Raw genomic sequence first — 20,025 nt, forward strand, 5'->3', positions numbered from 1 at the left:
TTCAGCCTGTCTGCAAATCTGCACCTCTTTATTCAGATAGTGGGTTGTTGCCAGGTCAAATTAAGTCTAATAACAGCTTTAGCTAATGGCTAATTCGATGTTGAATGTTGTTGTTGAACCAAAGGGAAATACCAAGGACTGTATCTGTGCTTTTCTGCTTTCTGTTGAGTTTACAAGGTGATGTTTACGTAGTTGCTAGCTTCATAAGTAGCTTCTGGGTATTCTAATCAGCCTGAAGTAGTCAATGCTCCTTTTTCTAGGTGGCCCACCTGCATGGATTAGTTGTCTTTGAGGACTACTTGTATGCAACTCGTTCTGAACCCTCCAGTGGAGCAGTGGTAGACATCTTACGGATAAATCGTTTTAATGTCACAGATCCGGAGACGCTAACCAGCATAGGAAATGCAAAAACAATACGGGTTTACCACAAGCTCAGTCAACCGAAAGGTAAAGTATGTGTTTGGTTTGCATTGCTTGTTTTGAAGGAACAGCATGCATGTCTATGCATCTGTTTGTTTTTGTTTTTCTGCATCAAATGCATCACTTTTTGGCTTTTGTTTCAGGTTTTGTATTATATATTTTAAAACAACGCATTCTTCAAGATTATATGTATATATGAATATGCTAATTGCAAATGTGACACCAGTGTCCTCTCTTCAGTCAAGGGCCATGCGTGTGAAGTTGACCCTTATGGAAAACCAGGAGGATGCTCGCACATCTGCCTTCTCAGCGGGAGCTACAAATCCCGGAGCTGCCGCTGTCGTCCCGGATTCAGCCTGGGAAGTGATGGGCTGTCCTGCAAAAGTCAGTCCACCATAGTTCACAGCCTTACTTTTGTGCACTGTAGCTGTATATATGTGTAGTTCTGAAACAATATAATTGATGGTAATGATGATTATAATAATAATTATGTCTGTCAGTGTTTTAACCCTGTAAGCCTTTATTATGAAGTAATAGTATGAAAAATCTTTTTTTTTAACCTTTACTAAAAGACAAAACCTAAAAAAGGTTTATGATCAAAGCTCTTTAGTTTTTACTGTGGAGGCAAAACATATAATGCAATGTAATACAATGGTGATTGAGAAATGTACAAATAATCATTCCATAAGAGCCTGATATATCATATTTGAAAAAAAATTAACATGCTTTTTCAAAAAAATATAATATAACAAAGGATAACAAAGTAAATTTAAGTACTGTAGCTTCATTCCATTGAGTATTTGTCTTGAAATCTTAAAGGGGTAGTTCACCCAAAAATTCTGTCATTAATTGCTCACCCTCATGTTGTTCTAAACTCGTAAGATCTTTGTTCATTTTAGCAACACAAATTAAGATATTTTTGATGAAATCCGAGAGCTTTCTGACCCTCCATAGACAGCAACACAACTACCATATTCAAGGCCCAGAAAGGAAAGGACATTGTTAACATAGTCCATGTGACAACCTTTTTCTGAAGTTATGAGAATACATTCTGTGCATAAATAAACCAGAATAGTGACTTTATTCAATGCTTTTTTTTCTCTTTTGGGTCAGTCTCCACTGTGCATTCACGAGATTACCACAGCACATTCTTTGCGCACAAAAAGTATTCTCGTCGCTTCATAAAAGAACCACTGATGTCACATGGACTATTTTAACGTGGTAATTCCATTGCTGTCTATGCAGGGTAAGAAAGCTATCGGATTTCACCAAAAATATCTTAATTTGTGTTCTGAAGATGAACCAAGGTCTTATGGGTTTGGAATTACATGAGGGTGAGTAATTAATGACAGAATTTTCATTTTTGGGTGAACTATTCTTTTAATAACAACATAAAATGTATTACTTCATACAAATCAGTAAAATCACTTTTAGAATGAAAGGACTTTTACTCTCTAAAAAATGTATAAATTATCAATCAGACAACAGAAGGCATGTATCAAGTATGATACAATAGGCTTTATAGGATTAATGCAATCAGTTGTTTAAAAACATTCACAAAGTAAAAAATATAATGCGATTACATAAATTCTGTAATTCCTTTTTGGGGTTTTTTTTATCGATTGACAGCCGTAATAAAAATATATTTCTTCTCTGCCATCCAAATGAAAAAAAAAAAATTACCAAATGATTTTATGACACCTAATGTCATGTCATCCCTGCAGAAATGGTGATGGGATATGTTTGTTTTATTCAATTCTCATCAGCTATCTAGAGCTGGAAATTGAAATGTGTGTGTTGTTACACTGTTAAGCGGGAAGATTGAGCAGTTCTGCATTTCCACTAGTCTTGGCACTGACTCGGATTGACAGAGATGGAGATGAACTTTTAAGGAGATTGGCCCACGTGGTTGTGATGTTATTTTATTGACTGCATATAGCATGATTCATTACTGCCATTTCCACTCTGTTCCCCCATACGCAGATCCTTCTGATCAATGGACGTTTTACTTAGTTGAAAATGAAAGCTATGGGTCAATTAATGACGATCCTGAGTTAAGCATGAAGTGACTGCAATAATGAACCAAGCTCTGCGTCTTGAGACGTTTCTGATTTATACCGCCACCCAGATGCTTTACTTCCTGCCTTTTTCCATCAGATGTGAAGCTATGCTAAATGACTGTGGCATCTAGTAGTCCCTGTGTTGTTTGACATATAGGTCTCAAACCGTTTAATTGTCTTCAAGGTAGTGGACCTTTTCCACTCAGAATGATAAATTGAAGTGATATTTGTATGGTCTCACCCACACTAGGGTGGTCCCATGAGGGAGGAGGTGGATGTTGAGGTGAGGTACCTCTCTTTACCTAGAATCACCCTCTTTTCCCATCGGCCTGCAGCATAACAGACAGGCCAGGCTGCCCTTTGTTTTATCCCCACTGTGACTAGAGGTTCATTTATTTGAGCTTGTTGCAACACCATGGATAACCTCAGCCTCTGTTGTGCGCCTGTGTTAATCTGACATCAGGAGATTTATTGTTTAAACCGAGTCCCAATGAACAAAAATATCATTGCTGGAGCTTGTCAAGTGAATCCTCTCAATCAAGATAATTTTTGCCTGGGGATGCTAAGTGGGGCTGATTGCTCCATTCATTTCTGTAACTTAACACATCTGCCACTGCCAGTATTGGGCTTTGTAGATCTTCACACAACTGATTTGGGATCAAACTAAAAATTAAAACACACTAATATTCAAATGTTTGGAATAATTATGTTTTTTTAATAATTTAGAATAATTATTTTCTGTTGTAGCCTAATATATTTTAAAATGTAGTTTATTTCTGTGATGGCGATGTTGAATTTTCAGGAAACATTACTCCTGGCTTTAGTATCACATGATCCTTCAGAAATCATTTTAATATGCTGGTGCTCAATAAACATTTCATATTATTATCAATGTTGAAATCAGTTTTTTTTTTCAATTTAAATTAAAAATTTAAATTTAAATAAACAAAACTAAAAAAAGTAAAAGTATTTGTGTAAACCGAGATACAGTACTATTCTCTTTTTTTACATTAAGAAATATTTACTCTAATTTTTTTATTTATATTTTATTAAAATACTTTTATTCAGCAAGGACATCTAAAAATAATCAGAAATTAACAGTAAAGGCATTTATGTTAGAAAGATTGCTATTTAAAATAATTCAGTTGTTTTTTTTTACTTTGTTTTTATCAATATGCATCAATAATAAGAAGCCATGGTAATAATAAGAACCATTATAAATATTTGCAGCACTAATAATAAGTGACCAGCAAATCAGCATATTAGAATGATTTCTGAAGGATTATGTAACAAAACAAACCAACAAACAAAAAAAATCATAATTATTACAAACTTTTGACTGGTAGTGTAGATGACATTGAAGGATTTATGTTAATACTTTCTATCTGTGTCTTCACAGAACCCAAGAATGATCTATTCCTTTTCTATGGAAAGGGACGTCCTGGGATAATCCGTGGTCTGGACATGAATGTGAAGTCTAGCACTGAGCACGTGGTTCCTATTGAGGACTTGGTGAATCCAAGAGCTCTTGACTATCATGCTGAAACGGGAAACATTTACTTCGCTGATACTACAAGTTTCTTGATAGGGCGGCAGAAAGTCGATGGAAGCAGTCGGGAAACAATTCTCAAAGATGGTAATTACTGAACATTTTGCATTCTTCTTCATATTATTGGTGTTTTCAGTTTGTAAAGTTTTTTTGAAATTGCATGAATTGAAATCATATAAATGGTACAAAGGTTGTTATTTTTTTTTCGATAACAGCTTTTCAGCAGCTGAATTGTGTGTGCTCTTACAGATCTTGATAATGTGGAGGGGATTTCAGTGGATTGGATTGGAAATAATCTCTACTGGACCAACGATGGCTACAGAAAAACCATCAGCGTGGCTAGGCTGGAGCGGGCATCTGAAACCAGGAAGACTCTTTTGGAAGGAGACATGTCTCACCCTAGAGCCATAGTGGTGGATCCTCTGAATAGGTACAGTAGAGAGAACAGCTGTTACATCATCACAATCCTAAATGTAGATTATGTATTATACAGTGATTTGAAATGCCAATCAACTTTTATAGATTCATGATTTGGATAGAAGCATTTGTTATTTTTTTATTAATATATGTTATATTATTTAACTACCAGGGCTTTTCATATGTGGTCAAAGGTTTCTATTTCATGTGTTTTTGCAGCATTGAGTAATGTAGCCAATCATAGACATATGTGTTGGTTTCCTGAATGCAGTGGTCATTCAGAGGTGTTAAAGTTAGTCAGAATCCACTCACCGCTCAAATGTTTTGGTTTCAGTGCTGAGATCTGTACGTTTGCAGATCCTCTCATAAGGAGTGGATACAATGTAAATAAGAGATTAACTGTGCAGTGTAGAGCTTCATTGATTATAACATAACTTTGTGAGATCACAATGAATTACGATGAGTGACAGCCTTTTAGTGATTGTGAGGGGAGTACTTTTTGTGCACTTTCTATACTATCATCCGTTCTGCGTTTGAATAAATTCACTCAAGAATTCATTCTCGAAATTGCAATGAATGACATATAAATAACAATTAATCCAAGATTGCTACTTGCCATTGTGTAGCATTTATTACTTCAGTTAACTGAATGAAAGTGGAGCAGGTTGAGCTAGTGTGTTTGAGAGGAGGTGGAGACTAATTAGCATATTCATATTCATGTTTTGTGGATATGGCTATATACCTTGTATTAGTGCTGCATGATAAATTGAAATGAAATTGCGATTAGGCAAAAGCTGCCATTGTCATGCGCATGGCAGTAAATCTCCATCCGAAGGCAATGAAATGTATTTGCAAAGTTTATAATATATGTAGGGGCACCAACAAAATAAAGTGTTAGCCGATGTTAAGTAGGCAATCTACTAATCCTCTGATGACGGGTGGTTGATATATAGTTGCAAAGTTACTTATAGTCAACAGAATTCCTAAAGTGAGTAGTGAAATAAAGTTTTACCAATAAATCTGGTTGAAATGTGCTTGGAAAAACATGAGTAATTTTCATTTACATCAACATTTGCAATCTTTGATAAATTCTGAGCTCTACTCACTTTCCAACTGGCCTGAAGGAACAGTCCTCATTCCAGTTTATTGACTAGCATTTGTTTACACTGCATGGCTTCAGAGGCGAATGCAATTGTACATAGAGTAGTGAAGCATGCATGCGCCCATCCACGCATATCTCCATCTGCACTGGCTAATCTGTGTGTGTACCACTAAGCTGACATGGCACGACCAGTAAAAAAGGTGAGTTTGATGGCCCAGAGCCAATCTCATTATCACCCTCCCTGGGTGTGAGAGTAACTCATGGATCCTGAGGAGGTGCAGCCAGCCAGGGCTGAAGAAGCGAGTGAGGAATAAATACTGCAATGAGGAAACAACCACTCTCGGTCCTCTCAGATCCGATCAGACAACCTGCTCACTCTCTTTTTATCTGATTAAAAAGTACTCAAGTACCGAAATACTGATTGGTCGATGGTCATCTGATCTATTGGTCATCTGATCTATTGGTCATCTGATCTATTGGGGCATTCCACGTGGTATCTTAAGGGCGCTTTGAGTACTTTTTAATGAATTTATTTTTAAATCTCTGTAAATAAATGGCTAGATGATTAGAGATAGATAAATAGATTTTTACCATCTTTAGTGAACCCAAGTGGTGTTGATTACCAAATTATTTGAAGAGAGGGAAAGCAAATGCAGAATAGTTTCATTATTTCCAGACACAATGGGTTCATTAGCTCAGAGCCATAATTATATTCATCGCTCAGACCTCACGCTTGTACAATTTATGCTACTCTCTCTCTCGCATTTAATGAAGCTAATGTATCTTGAATGGCAGTGCTAACAATAAAATATGCAAGGAGCAATGACAGGAGGTTAAAAACTGTATTTTTGTGAGGTTGTCAACAGATACTTGCAAATATCGCACATTTGCGTAAAACACCAAAACGCCAACTTATCTCCCAGTCACTACAGCATGTCATTCCCGATGAGATAACTTCAGTGGTGTGGAAGCGATTAAAATCTGCATTAAAAGCATCGTCTGCTGAACTGCCAGCTCAGAGGATGTCATGCAGACTGCTTGACACTATTCTTTGGGAGTGGAAAGTTAAAGCTTTTTGGAGCTAGAGCTCAGACAGGAAATAAGAAGCACACCTCTTCTGAGGTGCCATTGATGCGTCCTGTTTTGACAGCCGGTAAAAAAAGACTCTGAGGGAAAAGTTGAAGGTGGAAGATGGAAATTTGGAGCGGATGTACATTTTTGACCCTTTCTAACAGGGCATCAGAGGATAGAATGCATGAACTTTGAACGATGACTAAAATAGAGTGATTGATGTACAGTGCTTCAAAGCAAAGCTAGCTTTGTGTGGCTGTTTTTCAAGTGAGAAACTTATCAGATGTATGATTAGTACATTTGACATTTTAACAAGTTAATCATTATTAGAATATTTTGCAATATTATTAGAATAACTTAATAATATATAATTTAGTGCTGGGTAAAGTTTTTTTTTTTTAATTGCAATTAATCGCATGATTGTCTGTGATTAATCGCAGTATGCACAAAATTCAATAATGAATTCAAAAGTAGTGTATTGCGCACTTTTTTCATTTAAAAGTACTGCAATATTAACAAAAGTGCAATATCATTTTATTTGCAAACACTTTAAACAAATAAGGTGCTTTTTTTACCTCATTATTCCTTTTACATATCCTAGTAGCAGTTAAAATATTTATTGTAAATCTCAACTTAAACATTAATGTAATCAAATTAAATATAAAACCAAAGCTATTTGTTACTGCCAGGGCATTAACGTTTTTATAGAAAATATTTTATAGTTTGTTATCGAAAAATAAATTATGCTCCGAGTCCAGAGCCTCGATCATAACATATAACAGGCATCTTCCGAGTAGAGATCTGCACTCCCACGGGACCCGCAGGACCCAACACAGCAGAGTGCGGCGTGGGACAACACTTGATGGGCAAGTGTGGGTGCGGGCGGGTAGACACTCATGTGTGTGGGATGCTGGAGAATAAGGGTGTACTCCCACTAGGCAACCTTAACGTGTCCGAGCACATTTGAGCCCCAAAGCCCGGTTCATTTGACTAGTGTTATCACTTCGGGCGTGGATCGTTTAGTCGTCCCTGGCTCGGTTGGAAGAGGTGGGCCAGAGCACGGTCAGTTGGGCTCGGGCGCAGTACGCATGTAGAGTGAGCGCTAACCGTGCTCTGATATGTGCAGCATGATTGCGTTAACATTTCTTAGTGGCAAAAGTGATAGATCTGTAAAGCAATATATTGTGAGAGGGCGTGTGTTACCGTGTCCCAAACGACTCAAAATAATAAACCACAAATGCTTAGCCTGAATAATTTCATCGGGAGCGTTCATGTGAGCGCTGCTGCAGTCTTTTTAGGCCCACACCAAATGCTCTCACAGGTTGAGACGCGTGATGACACCCATCCCAAGCCAGTGCTAATGAAGATCCCACATCTCCTGTGACCCATGGTTTGTCTGAATGTGTATTCAGAACCAGTGAGCAACGGGCTTTCAAAATAATAATAATAATAAAAACTAAGGGAGGGAAGGGGTGTGTGGCCAAGTATGGTGACCCATACTCGGAATTTGTGCTCTGCATTTAACCCATCCAAGTGCACACACACAGTAGTGAACATACACCCGGAGCAGTGGGCAGCCAATGATGCAGCGCCCGGGGAGCAGTTGGGAGTTTGGTGCCAAACTGGTTAATTTAACCAGTCTAATATGTAATCTTCAATGTAAATATATAATTCTTCAATGTATATTCTTCAATATAAATATAAAATATAGTGTTAACTACTTAAACAATATCTTAATTAAATATCATATAACTGAATGGAATCAAAATCAAAATCTATTTAATCAGTTTAGCATTTATTTGAATAATCTCTAGTTCAGTTTTCAGTCAAATGCATAAAGCCATTATAAGTATTTGATCTCTTTCAATAAAATGAACAAAATATATTAGTGACTCAAAGCTTTTTAATTGCAGAGTGAGATAGCTTATGAAATTTACAAGTTAAGAGATAACATAGTGAGATAACTTATCCAATTTGATATTTTAACAATTTAATAATTATTCAGATCTAAAAAACTTAATGCAATTAACAATAATGTAACAAATTATAATTAAATATGTTGACCCAAACATATTGTTATATGTGTAGTACATATTAACAATCTAGGAAAATATATATTGCTCAAATATCTTGCAGCCAATTTAACCTTTATTTTAATAGAATCTAGTATAATTTTGGCTGTGTTGTTTTGACCCACCTCTATGGGCTTATTTATAGAAAGGGGGTTAGGCCCCATCGTTAGGGGTTGGCCATCTATCAGGTGAGCAGGTGGCATGTTGATGTTTGCCTGGTCTGCTGGATGGGCTTCCCCCTGAAATAACACCCACCTGTCCTGATTTCTTTATCTCTTCCACCCATACAGTATACATCGCTATGTTGATGCCACAAGCAGCCTGTGATAACATGATAAGAATGAACTTGCCTGCCTCAGTAACTCTTTTCTCTCTTTTAGTATCTTGTGTTCTGTCATTTGGACTTTCAAGATTTACATCTCTGTCTCTCCATTTGTTTGATGTTTTTTTTTTTTTCTACTCTGTGCTCACTTCAGTGCTGTCCTATATTCAACCCCAGGAGCAGATTTCCTATACCGTGGGATTTTCAGCCAGTCAAACCTGATTTTGTAAACTCCCATTGTTGTCCTAGCTTGATGCTCCAGTTTAAGAAATGTCTCTCTGTCATGCTCATATCCTCACCTATATTTACTACTTATTTTGTCTTTCTTCCTCTCACTCTCTGGCCATAAACTATTTCACAAACACTACCGTTCAAAACTTTGTGTTCAGTATTTTTTTTGTGAAAGAAATTAATACCTAGAAAGGCCATTAAATTGATTAAAAGTTACAGTATATAACATTATTGATTAAAAGTTACAGTATATAACATAATTTAATATAACATAAACAACATTGTTGTTTTTACTGCATTTTTGATCAAATAAATGCCATCGTGTTGAGCATTCTTTCAAGGCAAGGCAAGGCACGTTTATTTATATAGCACATTTCATACACAGTGGTAATTCAAAGTGCTTTACATAAAAGAAAGCGAAATAGACATTAAAAATCAATAAAAACATGGAAATAAAAATTATAAAAACAAGGAATTTTAAAATGATTTCAGAAACATTAAATTTGACCAACCTCAAACATTGGAACTGTAGTGTATGTGTGACAGTTATTTATTTATTTATTGTACAGCATTTGATGCACGATTGATTGATTGATTGATTGATTGATTGATTGATTGATTGATTGATTGATTGATTGATTGATTGATTGATTGATTGATTGATTGGAGGATTATTGGAATATTATTTGATAAACTGTCTTCTGACATAAGCAATTAATCTAGCATGAAATGTAGGTGGTTTAAATCCAAATTTTAAGTAAAGCATCATGAAACAAGTTTACATTAATTTATGAGAAGTATAATTTTGTTAGCAACTAATTTATGCTAAATTTCAACCCTAGTAGTTTTTTAAACTGTATAAATAGTCTATTAATTTTTATGCTTGTTTATAAATCTATTAAAAACTTTCTTCTTTTCTTCTTTTTTTTCTTCAGTGTTCATTGCTAAACATTTATAAAATCCTCATAGAAAATGACCTGAACAAAAAAAATGGTCATATAGTTTTTTTTTTTTTGTTGTTTGACCTCCTAAAACTTGTACTGTTATATTATAAATATTATATATAACATTTTCTGAGGGTTAAACGCCTCTTTCACTGACCATTAGTTGAAAAAGTAAAAAATAATAATAAGACTTCATTTTTAAAGAGCCTCAGGCCCTGTTTTGTGCTCTACTCATGGAAAATGCCATGTAATCTTTGCTCATTTTGGTTAGACCCTGCATGTTGTCACATTCTGAACAGTGCAGGATGAGACTTGGAGCATGCTGTTTGCCTTCTGAATAATTCATGGGGTCACATAGCCAACACGCTGGGACAGAGAGCGCTTGATTCGCCCTCTATCCAATTCTGTTTTATGTGGTGCACATGAAGTACAGCTTCTATCATTGATGAGACAGAAGAGCTTTCGTTGACCGCTGAGTAGTGCTCAGAGGCAACAAATCCCTTAAGCACACTTACTAGGGAAAGGATCGTGTCAGAACGTTGACCCAATCACTTTTCAAATATCAATAACCCATTGAGAGTTACAGTTCATGTTGACAGAAGTCTATGCCTAACACAGAAAAGGAAATGTGTAAAAAAAACATAGTTTGTTTATGTTCAGTTAACCATGTACATTTTTACCTCAATGCAATTTGTTTCAATCTGCTTCAACTGTACACTTCCTGTCTTAGTGAGTAAGATGTGATTGATAATCATGCCTGCTTGAAAAGTAAAGTGCTGTTTTCATGGATTACACTGACTGGGTTCTGGTTTTGGTTGCAGTTGGATGTACTGGACAGATTGGGAAGAGGATGAGGTGAACGACAGCATCGGTAGAATAGAGAAAGCCTGGATGGATGGTTCCAACAGGGACATATTTGTCACGTCTAACATGCTTTGGCCCAATGGACTCACTCTGGACCATGGAACCAGTACCATGTACTGGTGTGATGCCTATTATGATCACATTGAGAGAATCTACCTCAATGGGACTGGCAGAATGGTAAGTGAAATTGCTCAAATGTTGCTATTTCTTAGCTCAGAAATCATAGAAATCAAATGGGATTATTTGTTACCAAATGAGACAGAGCTTCCTAAAACCTGAAGGAGGATTAATATTTAAGATGGGTTCCCTTATAATTTACTTTAAAATACTTCTCTTGTTCTTGTTCTGTGACATACAGTACAAATTATCTACAGTCCTACCTCAAATGTGAATTTTGTTTCTAATAAATTGTTAATATTGGCTACAACTCCAATGGCAATGCTGACTAATAAGGACCACAACTCAACAATTAATCAAGCATGTAAACTCATATTTTTAATCAGCCAGTGATTTAAAAATTGACATTTGAGGTCTGGCTTGCAGAATGGGAAAGAATCTTCTTGTAAATTTCACCACAAACTTTATTTTACTCCAGATCGAAAACCACTATTATAAAAAACCATTAGAAATACCTGAGGGAACCCATGGAAAATTAGCTTCCTGTATAGGCCTGTGGATTGACGGCATGACTAAATAGCTCTATTATTGAGACAAACGTTGACAGAATAAACATGTAAAGCTATAAAATGTATGTTGACTGCATAGCGCAGATAATAATTTAGCGAAAAATTTTAAAAAGTGAAAAGTGCATTTTGAGAGTTGATGGCATATATTTGAAGCATTGGAACATCGTTAACATCACTTTTTAAACATTTCATCCTATTGCTGTGTAGGAGAAAAAAAAGAGATTTTAAAGAGGAAAAAAAGGGTTTATCCTCTCGCACAGTTGTCAGAACAGTGTATGGTAATGTGTTTTTTTGCAATTCACTGTAGGTTGTGTACAGTGGCAGGGAACTCAATCACCCGTTTGGGATTGCACAGTACCAAAATTCCATCTTCTGGACGGAGTACATGAACGCCTCCATCTTCCAGCTGGATCTGGTCTCTGGTGAAGTCTCTCTGCTGAGGAGTGAACGGCCCCCTCTGTTCGGGCTCCGAGTATATGATGCACAAAGCCAGCTGGGTAAAGTCATTTTAATTCTAAAGAAAAGTTAAGATGATACGTTTTTCATCGTTTTTCAATATTTTGTTGAATAATGGTTGGAATTTATCTTTTTCCCTTTTAATGTATGCATGTAAGTTGGAATGTAAATTGAATTGGCCACAACACAGAGGATTTTGATATGCAATTGAATGAAGATGAATTTACTGAAATAAAATTCTAAGAAATTAATCTAATTTTGATTGTTAGCAGAGTAGATGACTTCTGTTTATGGTCTCAACATTTTGAAGACTTCTGAGTAAATTACACCATTCTGTAAAATTAAATGTTCTTCTACCATGGCAAAAATATTGTTGGCTTATTAATGTGCACTACCATTCCATAGCTTGGGCTTAGTAAGTTTTTTAGTTTTTTTCCCCTTCTTAAAGAGATTAATACAGCATGAATGCATTTATTAGATAAAATGTGACAGTTAATACTTTAACATTTTTACAAAATAACAAATAAATACATATAAAATAAAAGAAATAAGTAAAAGGAAAATGTAATTGTATGTTTATATATATATATATATATGTATATATGCCTTGCTGAGCGTAAGAGACTTCAGACTCAAAAACAGTAAAAAGTCTTACCAAAGCCAAACTTTTTGGATGCTTTTCAATTCATTCCTGAATGATGCTCAGCATTGGACTTTGGTACATAATGGTTAATTTTACCAAATTGTAATATGCATGAATTAAATAGACAAAAAACTAAATATGGTGGAAAAAATGTTTCACATATTACATGCAGTAGTGCATTCTTTCAGAAAATTCATAATAAACAACATTTTTACACACAGTGCAGTTATTACAAATGTTCCTGGCTTTAGCTTTGATTAGCATAGACCCGACTGCAGAGTAGGAGCCGTACTGTTGAGTGGGTGGGTTTAATCCGCTGAAGTGGGGGCTAAAGCTCTGTTTAGAATGTTTAACTCTGTGTGGATGTCTGAGGCAAGGAGGGATGATTACTGTCATCCTCCCTCATAACTGCCAGTCACAACACGCAGAGGGAGGGAGGCTGCTCAGCGGGGCCCTTGCACATGCAGACGAGCGGCACAGAGAACGCAGCCGTGTGTTCGGCTCCCACATGTTTCATCTCTTACTTACCTCAGGGCGATGAAGTTTTAGGGGAGCAGACAGTACGCTGCTTGTCAGAGAGACTCACTCTTTTGAGAATGACGATGTAGGCAGTTGGGACCAGCAGACTTGTATCATGTTTTAAATATTCTCCTCTTGACATCGAACTTACAGCGTTTGTAACACCAAGACTTCTGACAGGAGAAGGTGGGGAACTGCCGTTATGTCATGTATGAATTTCCTGGCCTGAAAATGTGGGCTTTTTGACGGTCTACGTTCTCAGCAGAAGAGGAATTTCTTCTTGTCAGGAGAAAGATTAATTGTGTTTCCGCTCCCTAGCTGGAGTACCACAGATTGGCCATTACAAAACAGTTTTTATCTTATTGGTTCAGGCAATGCCTTTCAACCCCTCTCTAAATGAAACCTTATTATTTTCCCCATGCCTCAACTTAGTAAGTGACAGTTTTCTCACAAAACTGTGTTTTTCTCCTCTCCTCCCCCATCGTAGGTGTCATTGCCCACACAACAAATTATGTCTGTGAAAGAAAAAGAGTGTCAAATGACTCTCTTCTCCATTGTTTCCCATAATTTACTTGACGTGTGATTAAAAATAATGCCCCCGTGTACAACTGGCATCCCAGAAGAGCAGGAAATTGGTTCTGAGTGGGCAGTGAAGAAGAACTTTATGTTCTGTGCTTCAAGGAGAGACGTTGCTAAAAGCCATAAAGGGATGAACACATAAACAGCCGTCGTGCTAGTGGGAAAGAAGATTTGTAGATATCTGTTGTTTAGGCCTATGTTTGTTTTTTAGGTGACAATGCCTGCCGGGTGAATTATGGTGGTTGTGGTACCCTCTGTTTGGCCGTCCCGGGAGGCCGGGTGTGTGCGTGTGCCGACAACCAGCACCTGGACAAGAATAATGTCACATGCTCTGGTAGGCTGCTTTAAATGCCATCCCCTTAGAAAAAAAAAAAAAAACATAGGACAAGAAGTCTTAAAAGGACTAGGAGAGTTATTTAAAAAATAAATAAATAAATAATTTACTAGTGTATTCATTCATGATCACATAAAATTATAAGTAAATTTCTCAAATGGACAAAATAAAGTTGTCATATTTAAAATTATGATTATTATAATTATTTAATATATTATTTATTATGTATAAATAAATACATTAATAAATAAATACATTATACACAAATAATATTTATTACATTTAATAATTATATGTATTACATTATTATATTATATAAATAACATAAATAATATATTCTTATTCTTATAATTTATATTATATATAAATGTATTTAATATATAAACATAACATATTTTTTTTTACTTTTAAGAAAAATATGTTGTTTATATATTAAATAAATGTATATATAATATAAGAATATGAATACATAAATGTATAAACGTAAATATTTTCCAAATATATGTTGTATGTGTGTGTATTTATATATAAATAATAAATATACACAGTACATATACATATATAATGTAAACAAAAACTTTTATTTTGGATGCAATTAATTGTGATTAATCGTTTGACAGCACTAGTTTAATGTAAAAAAAAAAAAAAAAAAAATAAGAATGGAAAAGCTCAATATGTTAGTACCTTTTGGGCAAAGAATCCAATTACCTGTGCCTTTGCTGGCAGCCATTGGTCATCAAAATTTACTTATAAAGTGAGTGCTCTTTTTAAAGGGAAATTTAAAAGCTACATTTTTTTATTCTGTTTTGTTATTTTATTTTATCTTTGCTTTTAAACATGAATAAAATAGTATTAACGTTTTTTTTTTATTATTATTATTTAGGATTTTTAAAACTATTTGAAATGATTTTTAAATTATACATATCTAAATTTTGTTTTGTTTTGTTTTGTTGCACTCCTTGTTTTCCATAGAAGCCATCAATTACTCAAATAAAGACATGGACAGAATAGAAGTTTATACTGCTTTAAATAGTTTTTGTCACGTTGCAATGTTATAATAAAGAGAGAAGTAACACGCTTGATTTATTTGAAAAAGTTGCTTGAGTATAATAGTATAAATTCAAAAAGCAATCTTGTTGCTTTATTAGTAGTATTAAACTCAAGCTCCACATCACCCTACACTGTGACTGACTATATATTTTTTTAAGTTCTTTTTCTACAATTCAGTTTTTCTTCTCCTGAAGACTCTGCAGGTCAAGAGGAGCCCCAGCGGTGCAAAAATGATGAGTTTCAGTGCAGGAACTGGCGCTGCATACGAGTCAATTGGATTTGTGATGGAGATGATGACTGTTTAGATGGCAGTGATGAGGAGGCCCACATATGCTGTATGTATCTTGTTTTCTTTCTTTCTGACAGCAGCGTATAATCACTGTTGTGTCTGTTTTACTGAACCATCAAACCTCTGTGGCCTCAAGCTGTGTCATTTAGCATGCACACAGTGTCATATATGTCTGTGATGTATCACTCGATATAAAATTTCCATTCTGTTCAGGTATCACAGATGTCATCCGTACCAACCTGGTAACAAGATGAACACTGCAACAATGTTACAATTTTTATTTTAAACCTTAAGGTTTTTTTTAATATGGTCTTATCTAGTATATACAGTGGTCCGGTATACAGTTTAGTGATCATTATGCAAAAAAAAAAAATTCACAATGCCCCAAATGACAAGCCAAAAGCAATAATTCCAGACAGCTGTATAATAAGTAAATATATCTGCTGATAAAATGTATACTGTAGCTTGAATTGCACTGGATAAAGACATCTACAGAAATGTAAATCTGAACAAGCAGACTGTTTGCATATCATCTAACAAGTTGCTAATTGACATCTCAGGGAAAAACGGATGCAGTATCAAATTGTTCTCCCACACACTGCATTCCACTGCACAATCATCTCATGAGCTAATCGATAAGATAAGCACCATGTTAAAACGTTGGGGGCTGAGTCGTTTTTCACTATGAGAAATACTTTAACGTGATGTTCTGCCAGAATTATCAGAATTGCAAAATCAATTTTCTGCTCTACTGGGATGTCCTATAGTTTAATACGGCTGAAACTTTACTGTCTGATCCCACTCGAATCTGGTTTTCCATTTCATCTGTTACTCATTGTCTGTTGGGGACGCGTTGAGTATCCAGGGTTATGAGTAATAGCAGGTTCTATTATTAAATAGAGCAAATAGTAGAGGAAAACACAAGGCGCTACTTTAAATAAACTCAAAAGCCTGAGGGCAAACGCATATTTTTGAGATAAATGTGAAGCTAACTCAAGAGAATAGATGAATAGCACAATGAAAACTGCTGTGTCAAAACAAAAGTAGAGTATTATGCATATTAACTAATATGTAGAGTGGGCTGTTAGCAGTATAACAAAACATGTAAGAAAAGTGGTTGAAAATGTTTTTTAACATTCTTAGATACAATATGTATTTTTTTTTTAACAAAACATTTCCTGTTTGACATGCGCTGAATTTTTTTATTTCTGTTGTTCCTTCCAGCTAACCACAGTTGCCCGGTAGACCAGTTCAAGTGTCCCAATAATCGCTGCATTCCCAAAAGGTGGCTTTGTGATGGAGCCAATGACTGTGGAGATAACGAAGATGAGTCTAATAAAACATGCTCAGGTAGAGCTCGACTCCCTCATACATATTAAACAGATCTATCCACCAATATGTGCCAGTAATACATCGGGGTCACTTATTATAAAACGTATTAATCCTCTTTGAAGGATTAAATTTTTTTTTCTTAGTCTTCCTGTCTTTGAGTCACATAACTGTAGAATCTTAAAACGTATATGATTTAATTATTCATATTTAATCATCAACATCATATAACATTATCAAGTGGCATAACTGGGCAACCTATATACATTTTTTTATTTTTTGTTAAAGAATTTTCACAAAAATGTAATGCGCAAAAATTAGTTTTTGGCCAGTGGTTATTCCTACACTGCACATCTTTTTTTTTCTCATTAAAATATACAGCTGGAAAATTGTCTTGGCAGCATTACAGAGTAATTACATGCATATTTTCACGTTTTAAGTGGCAAAATATGAATTCTAAGATCATATATACAATTAAATTAAAAAAATGTTTTAAAACATGGTTTAGAGAGTTAGAGAGTCATGCTGCCTTCTCAGGTACTGTAATAGGGCAAGGAGCATTAACTTACTTACTTATAAGAGCATGATAATCGATAAGTGTGTATGTGCAATGAAGTGAACTTTCTCGCTGCGGATTGTCAGAATCACTTTTCCCCAACCTTCTTTTTACAAACTCGAGTAACACCTGGCCTGTTTCCAGGAGTTAACACTCTTTCACTAGTTTAAGTGCTGTAAGATCAGTGGAAGGGAAGAACAGATGTGATAAATGCTGTCAACAGTCTGACATCCCTCTGATAAAGCTGACCCTCCAGCCGGAGACGGCTCAGACCTTTGTTGAATTGGCAGAAGCAGTTAGAGCAAAGCGATGTGGAACACAAGTGATTATACTGAATCAGTGAGGAGCTGAAATTGATAGCAGATGTTAAAGCGATTTAATATTTCATGATTCAAGATGATCTGAAGCAGAGAATTGCTTGAACTGGCTCTACAATAGTCTCTGGTGTATCAGTGCAATTTTGATCAGTAAGCTAGGAATGAAATGCTTGCCTTTTGGTGGAACTAATTCCTGGAGTCACACATGAGATTAAACTACCTTAAATAAATTATCCTTAGACTTAAACTGATTGGCTCTTAAAGGTGTTTTTAAAGTATGGCCAGTAAAAACTGGTGCGAGGTCATTTAATTATGTGTGTGTTTGAAAAGAACCTTTGTTGTTGTTGTTTTTCTGTTAATGGTTCTGATAATGGTTCTGGTAATTTGTTTTGTTTTGTTTTGTTTTGTCTTGAAACAGCACAAAAATGCTGATAAGACGGGTAGCCCCTCTGTCCCTTTGTTATCAGTTATTATTAACTTTGTTATTTATTTTAATTATAGAACTAAACATGTTTTAATTGGAGTTTCTTCCTGTTGATGTTTGTTTGTTTGTTTGTTTGTTTGTTTAAGTACTTTTGTTTTGTTTCTCCACGAATAGTACAAATTGCTCTATGTTCTCTAAACATTTCCTAAACATTTTTTTGTTTGTTTTTGTTGCTCATAATGGCCAAACAAGCAAACAAACAAATACTAGAATCGTTATATAGAATCAGAATAAAAATATTATTTTCTTTGTGATTAATACCTCATGTGGTCACTACTAAATCCTCTAAATGCCATGAATAATCAGATTATCTTGTTTCCTTTATCGTTTTGTCTTTAGCCCAGCCGTGTCGGGCTGGTCAGTTCACCTGTGGTAATGGCCGCTGTGTACCAGAAGCATGGCGCTGTGATCAAGATGATGACTGTGGAGACATGTCAGACGAGTCCACTTCCTGTGGTGAGTCACTGTCCTACTAGCTAATTGGCTTGGCAAATTTGACTGTGGTGTAACTGGTGAATCTGTCAGCGCTGTCATCATTAACCTGCTTTATTTAGGACAAGTCTCTCTTATCCCTTTTCCACCAACACTGTGCCTCTTCTTGTACCAAATTCGGCCCCATTACATGTGTTTCTGCAACCAAATAAACTAAAAACAAACTGAAAAAGAAGTGTAAGAATGTAGCAGATACTGTAATTTGTAATGATTGTTTGTGGACAGGTTAAAATAGTAAGTTTGTCTCTCTAAAAACACTTGCCAGTTCGAAGAAAACTTTTACTCTAAAGGTGTATTTTTGCCGCCCACTCTTACATTATTGTGCCAAAAACATCTACATGTCAATGTTCAGGACCGAGAGCAATGCTAACCAAGTACATTTCTCCAGCCCCCGAGTCTGTGCTTTTAGAAGCAGAAAGGAAAAAGGAATTAAACTTAAATACAGGAGCTTTTAAGAGTGTGGTGGTAATACAAATCATAGATTCTCTGATGTTAAAAGCTCACCATAACCACATCCCATACCCTGAAAGCAGACGAAAAGAAATGCCACAGGGCTTTGAGAGGAAATGACCCTGGAAGGTTACCACTGTGAACTCCCACAGTGAAACGACTATTCAAAGAAGCACATGAATGCTGGGAATGCTGGGTAAGATAGGTAGCACTTTGAAGAGGCTCAGCAATCTCAGAAAAATGTTGTCATCAGTTCTTATGAAAGGAAGTAAAGAGGTTTTTTTTTTTTTCTTATACAACTTAATGATAGTTATTTATAAATGAATTTTATGGAACTACTCAGTTTATTTCTCTTAATGCTGATGGGTGTTTATTTATTTATTCATTTATTCATTAATTTCTATATATAATGAGAATGGGGTAATCAAAAAAAAAAATTATAATAAAAAAAAAAAAAAAAAAAAAAAAAAAAAAAATATATATATATATAATCTTTTTTTTTTTTTTTGAATGCATGTTAGTGTCATATCATCTCTAGCTCTATGTCATGAAAATTGGTACTTGTGCTGCTTTCTGTTGACTATGCACAAAAATCACCATTCGAGCATGTGTTGCATTGTTTCCCTGGGGTCTCTGTGCATTGATATATACATTAAAAGGTCTGTGTAAATACATATTTTAATAGTGTATATATATATTACTTCTTCCTGCCATTTTTACTCCCTCAAGCACAAAATTGAAATTTTGATTCTTCTGCCATTTCTCTATCATGCTATGCGCTAACAATGT

The 20,025-nt window shown here is 35.3% G+C and overlaps 1 protein-coding gene across 1 annotated transcript in view; it reads left to right on the forward strand.

The window, feature by feature from the left end:
* Positions 1-20,025, forward strand: part of LOC306876901 (low-density lipoprotein receptor-related protein 1B-like) — a gene marked incomplete at its 5' end in the record, with an annotated part of 297,950 nt that overhangs the window by 140,506 nt on the left and 137,419 nt on the right. The window contains 10 exons of the mRNA XM_079428350.1: positions 261-447; positions 661-804; positions 3,880-4,116; positions 4,279-4,459; positions 11,010-11,229; positions 12,046-12,235; positions 14,147-14,269; positions 15,514-15,654; positions 16,833-16,958; positions 18,634-18,750. Of these exons, the coding sequence (XP_079284476.1) occupies positions 261-447; positions 661-804; positions 3,880-4,116; positions 4,279-4,459; positions 11,010-11,229; positions 12,046-12,235; positions 14,147-14,269; positions 15,514-15,654; positions 16,833-16,958; positions 18,634-18,750 (1,666 nt within the window). The remainder of the gene's footprint in view (positions 1-260; positions 448-660; positions 805-3,879; positions 4,117-4,278; positions 4,460-11,009; positions 11,230-12,045; positions 12,236-14,146; positions 14,270-15,513; positions 15,655-16,832; positions 16,959-18,633; positions 18,751-20,025) is intronic.

Source organism: Barbus barbus (genome assembly GCF_936440315.1).
Source record: "Barbus barbus genome assembly, chromosome: 11".
NCBI lineage: Eukaryota > Metazoa > Chordata > Actinopteri > Cypriniformes > Cyprinidae > Barbus > Barbus barbus.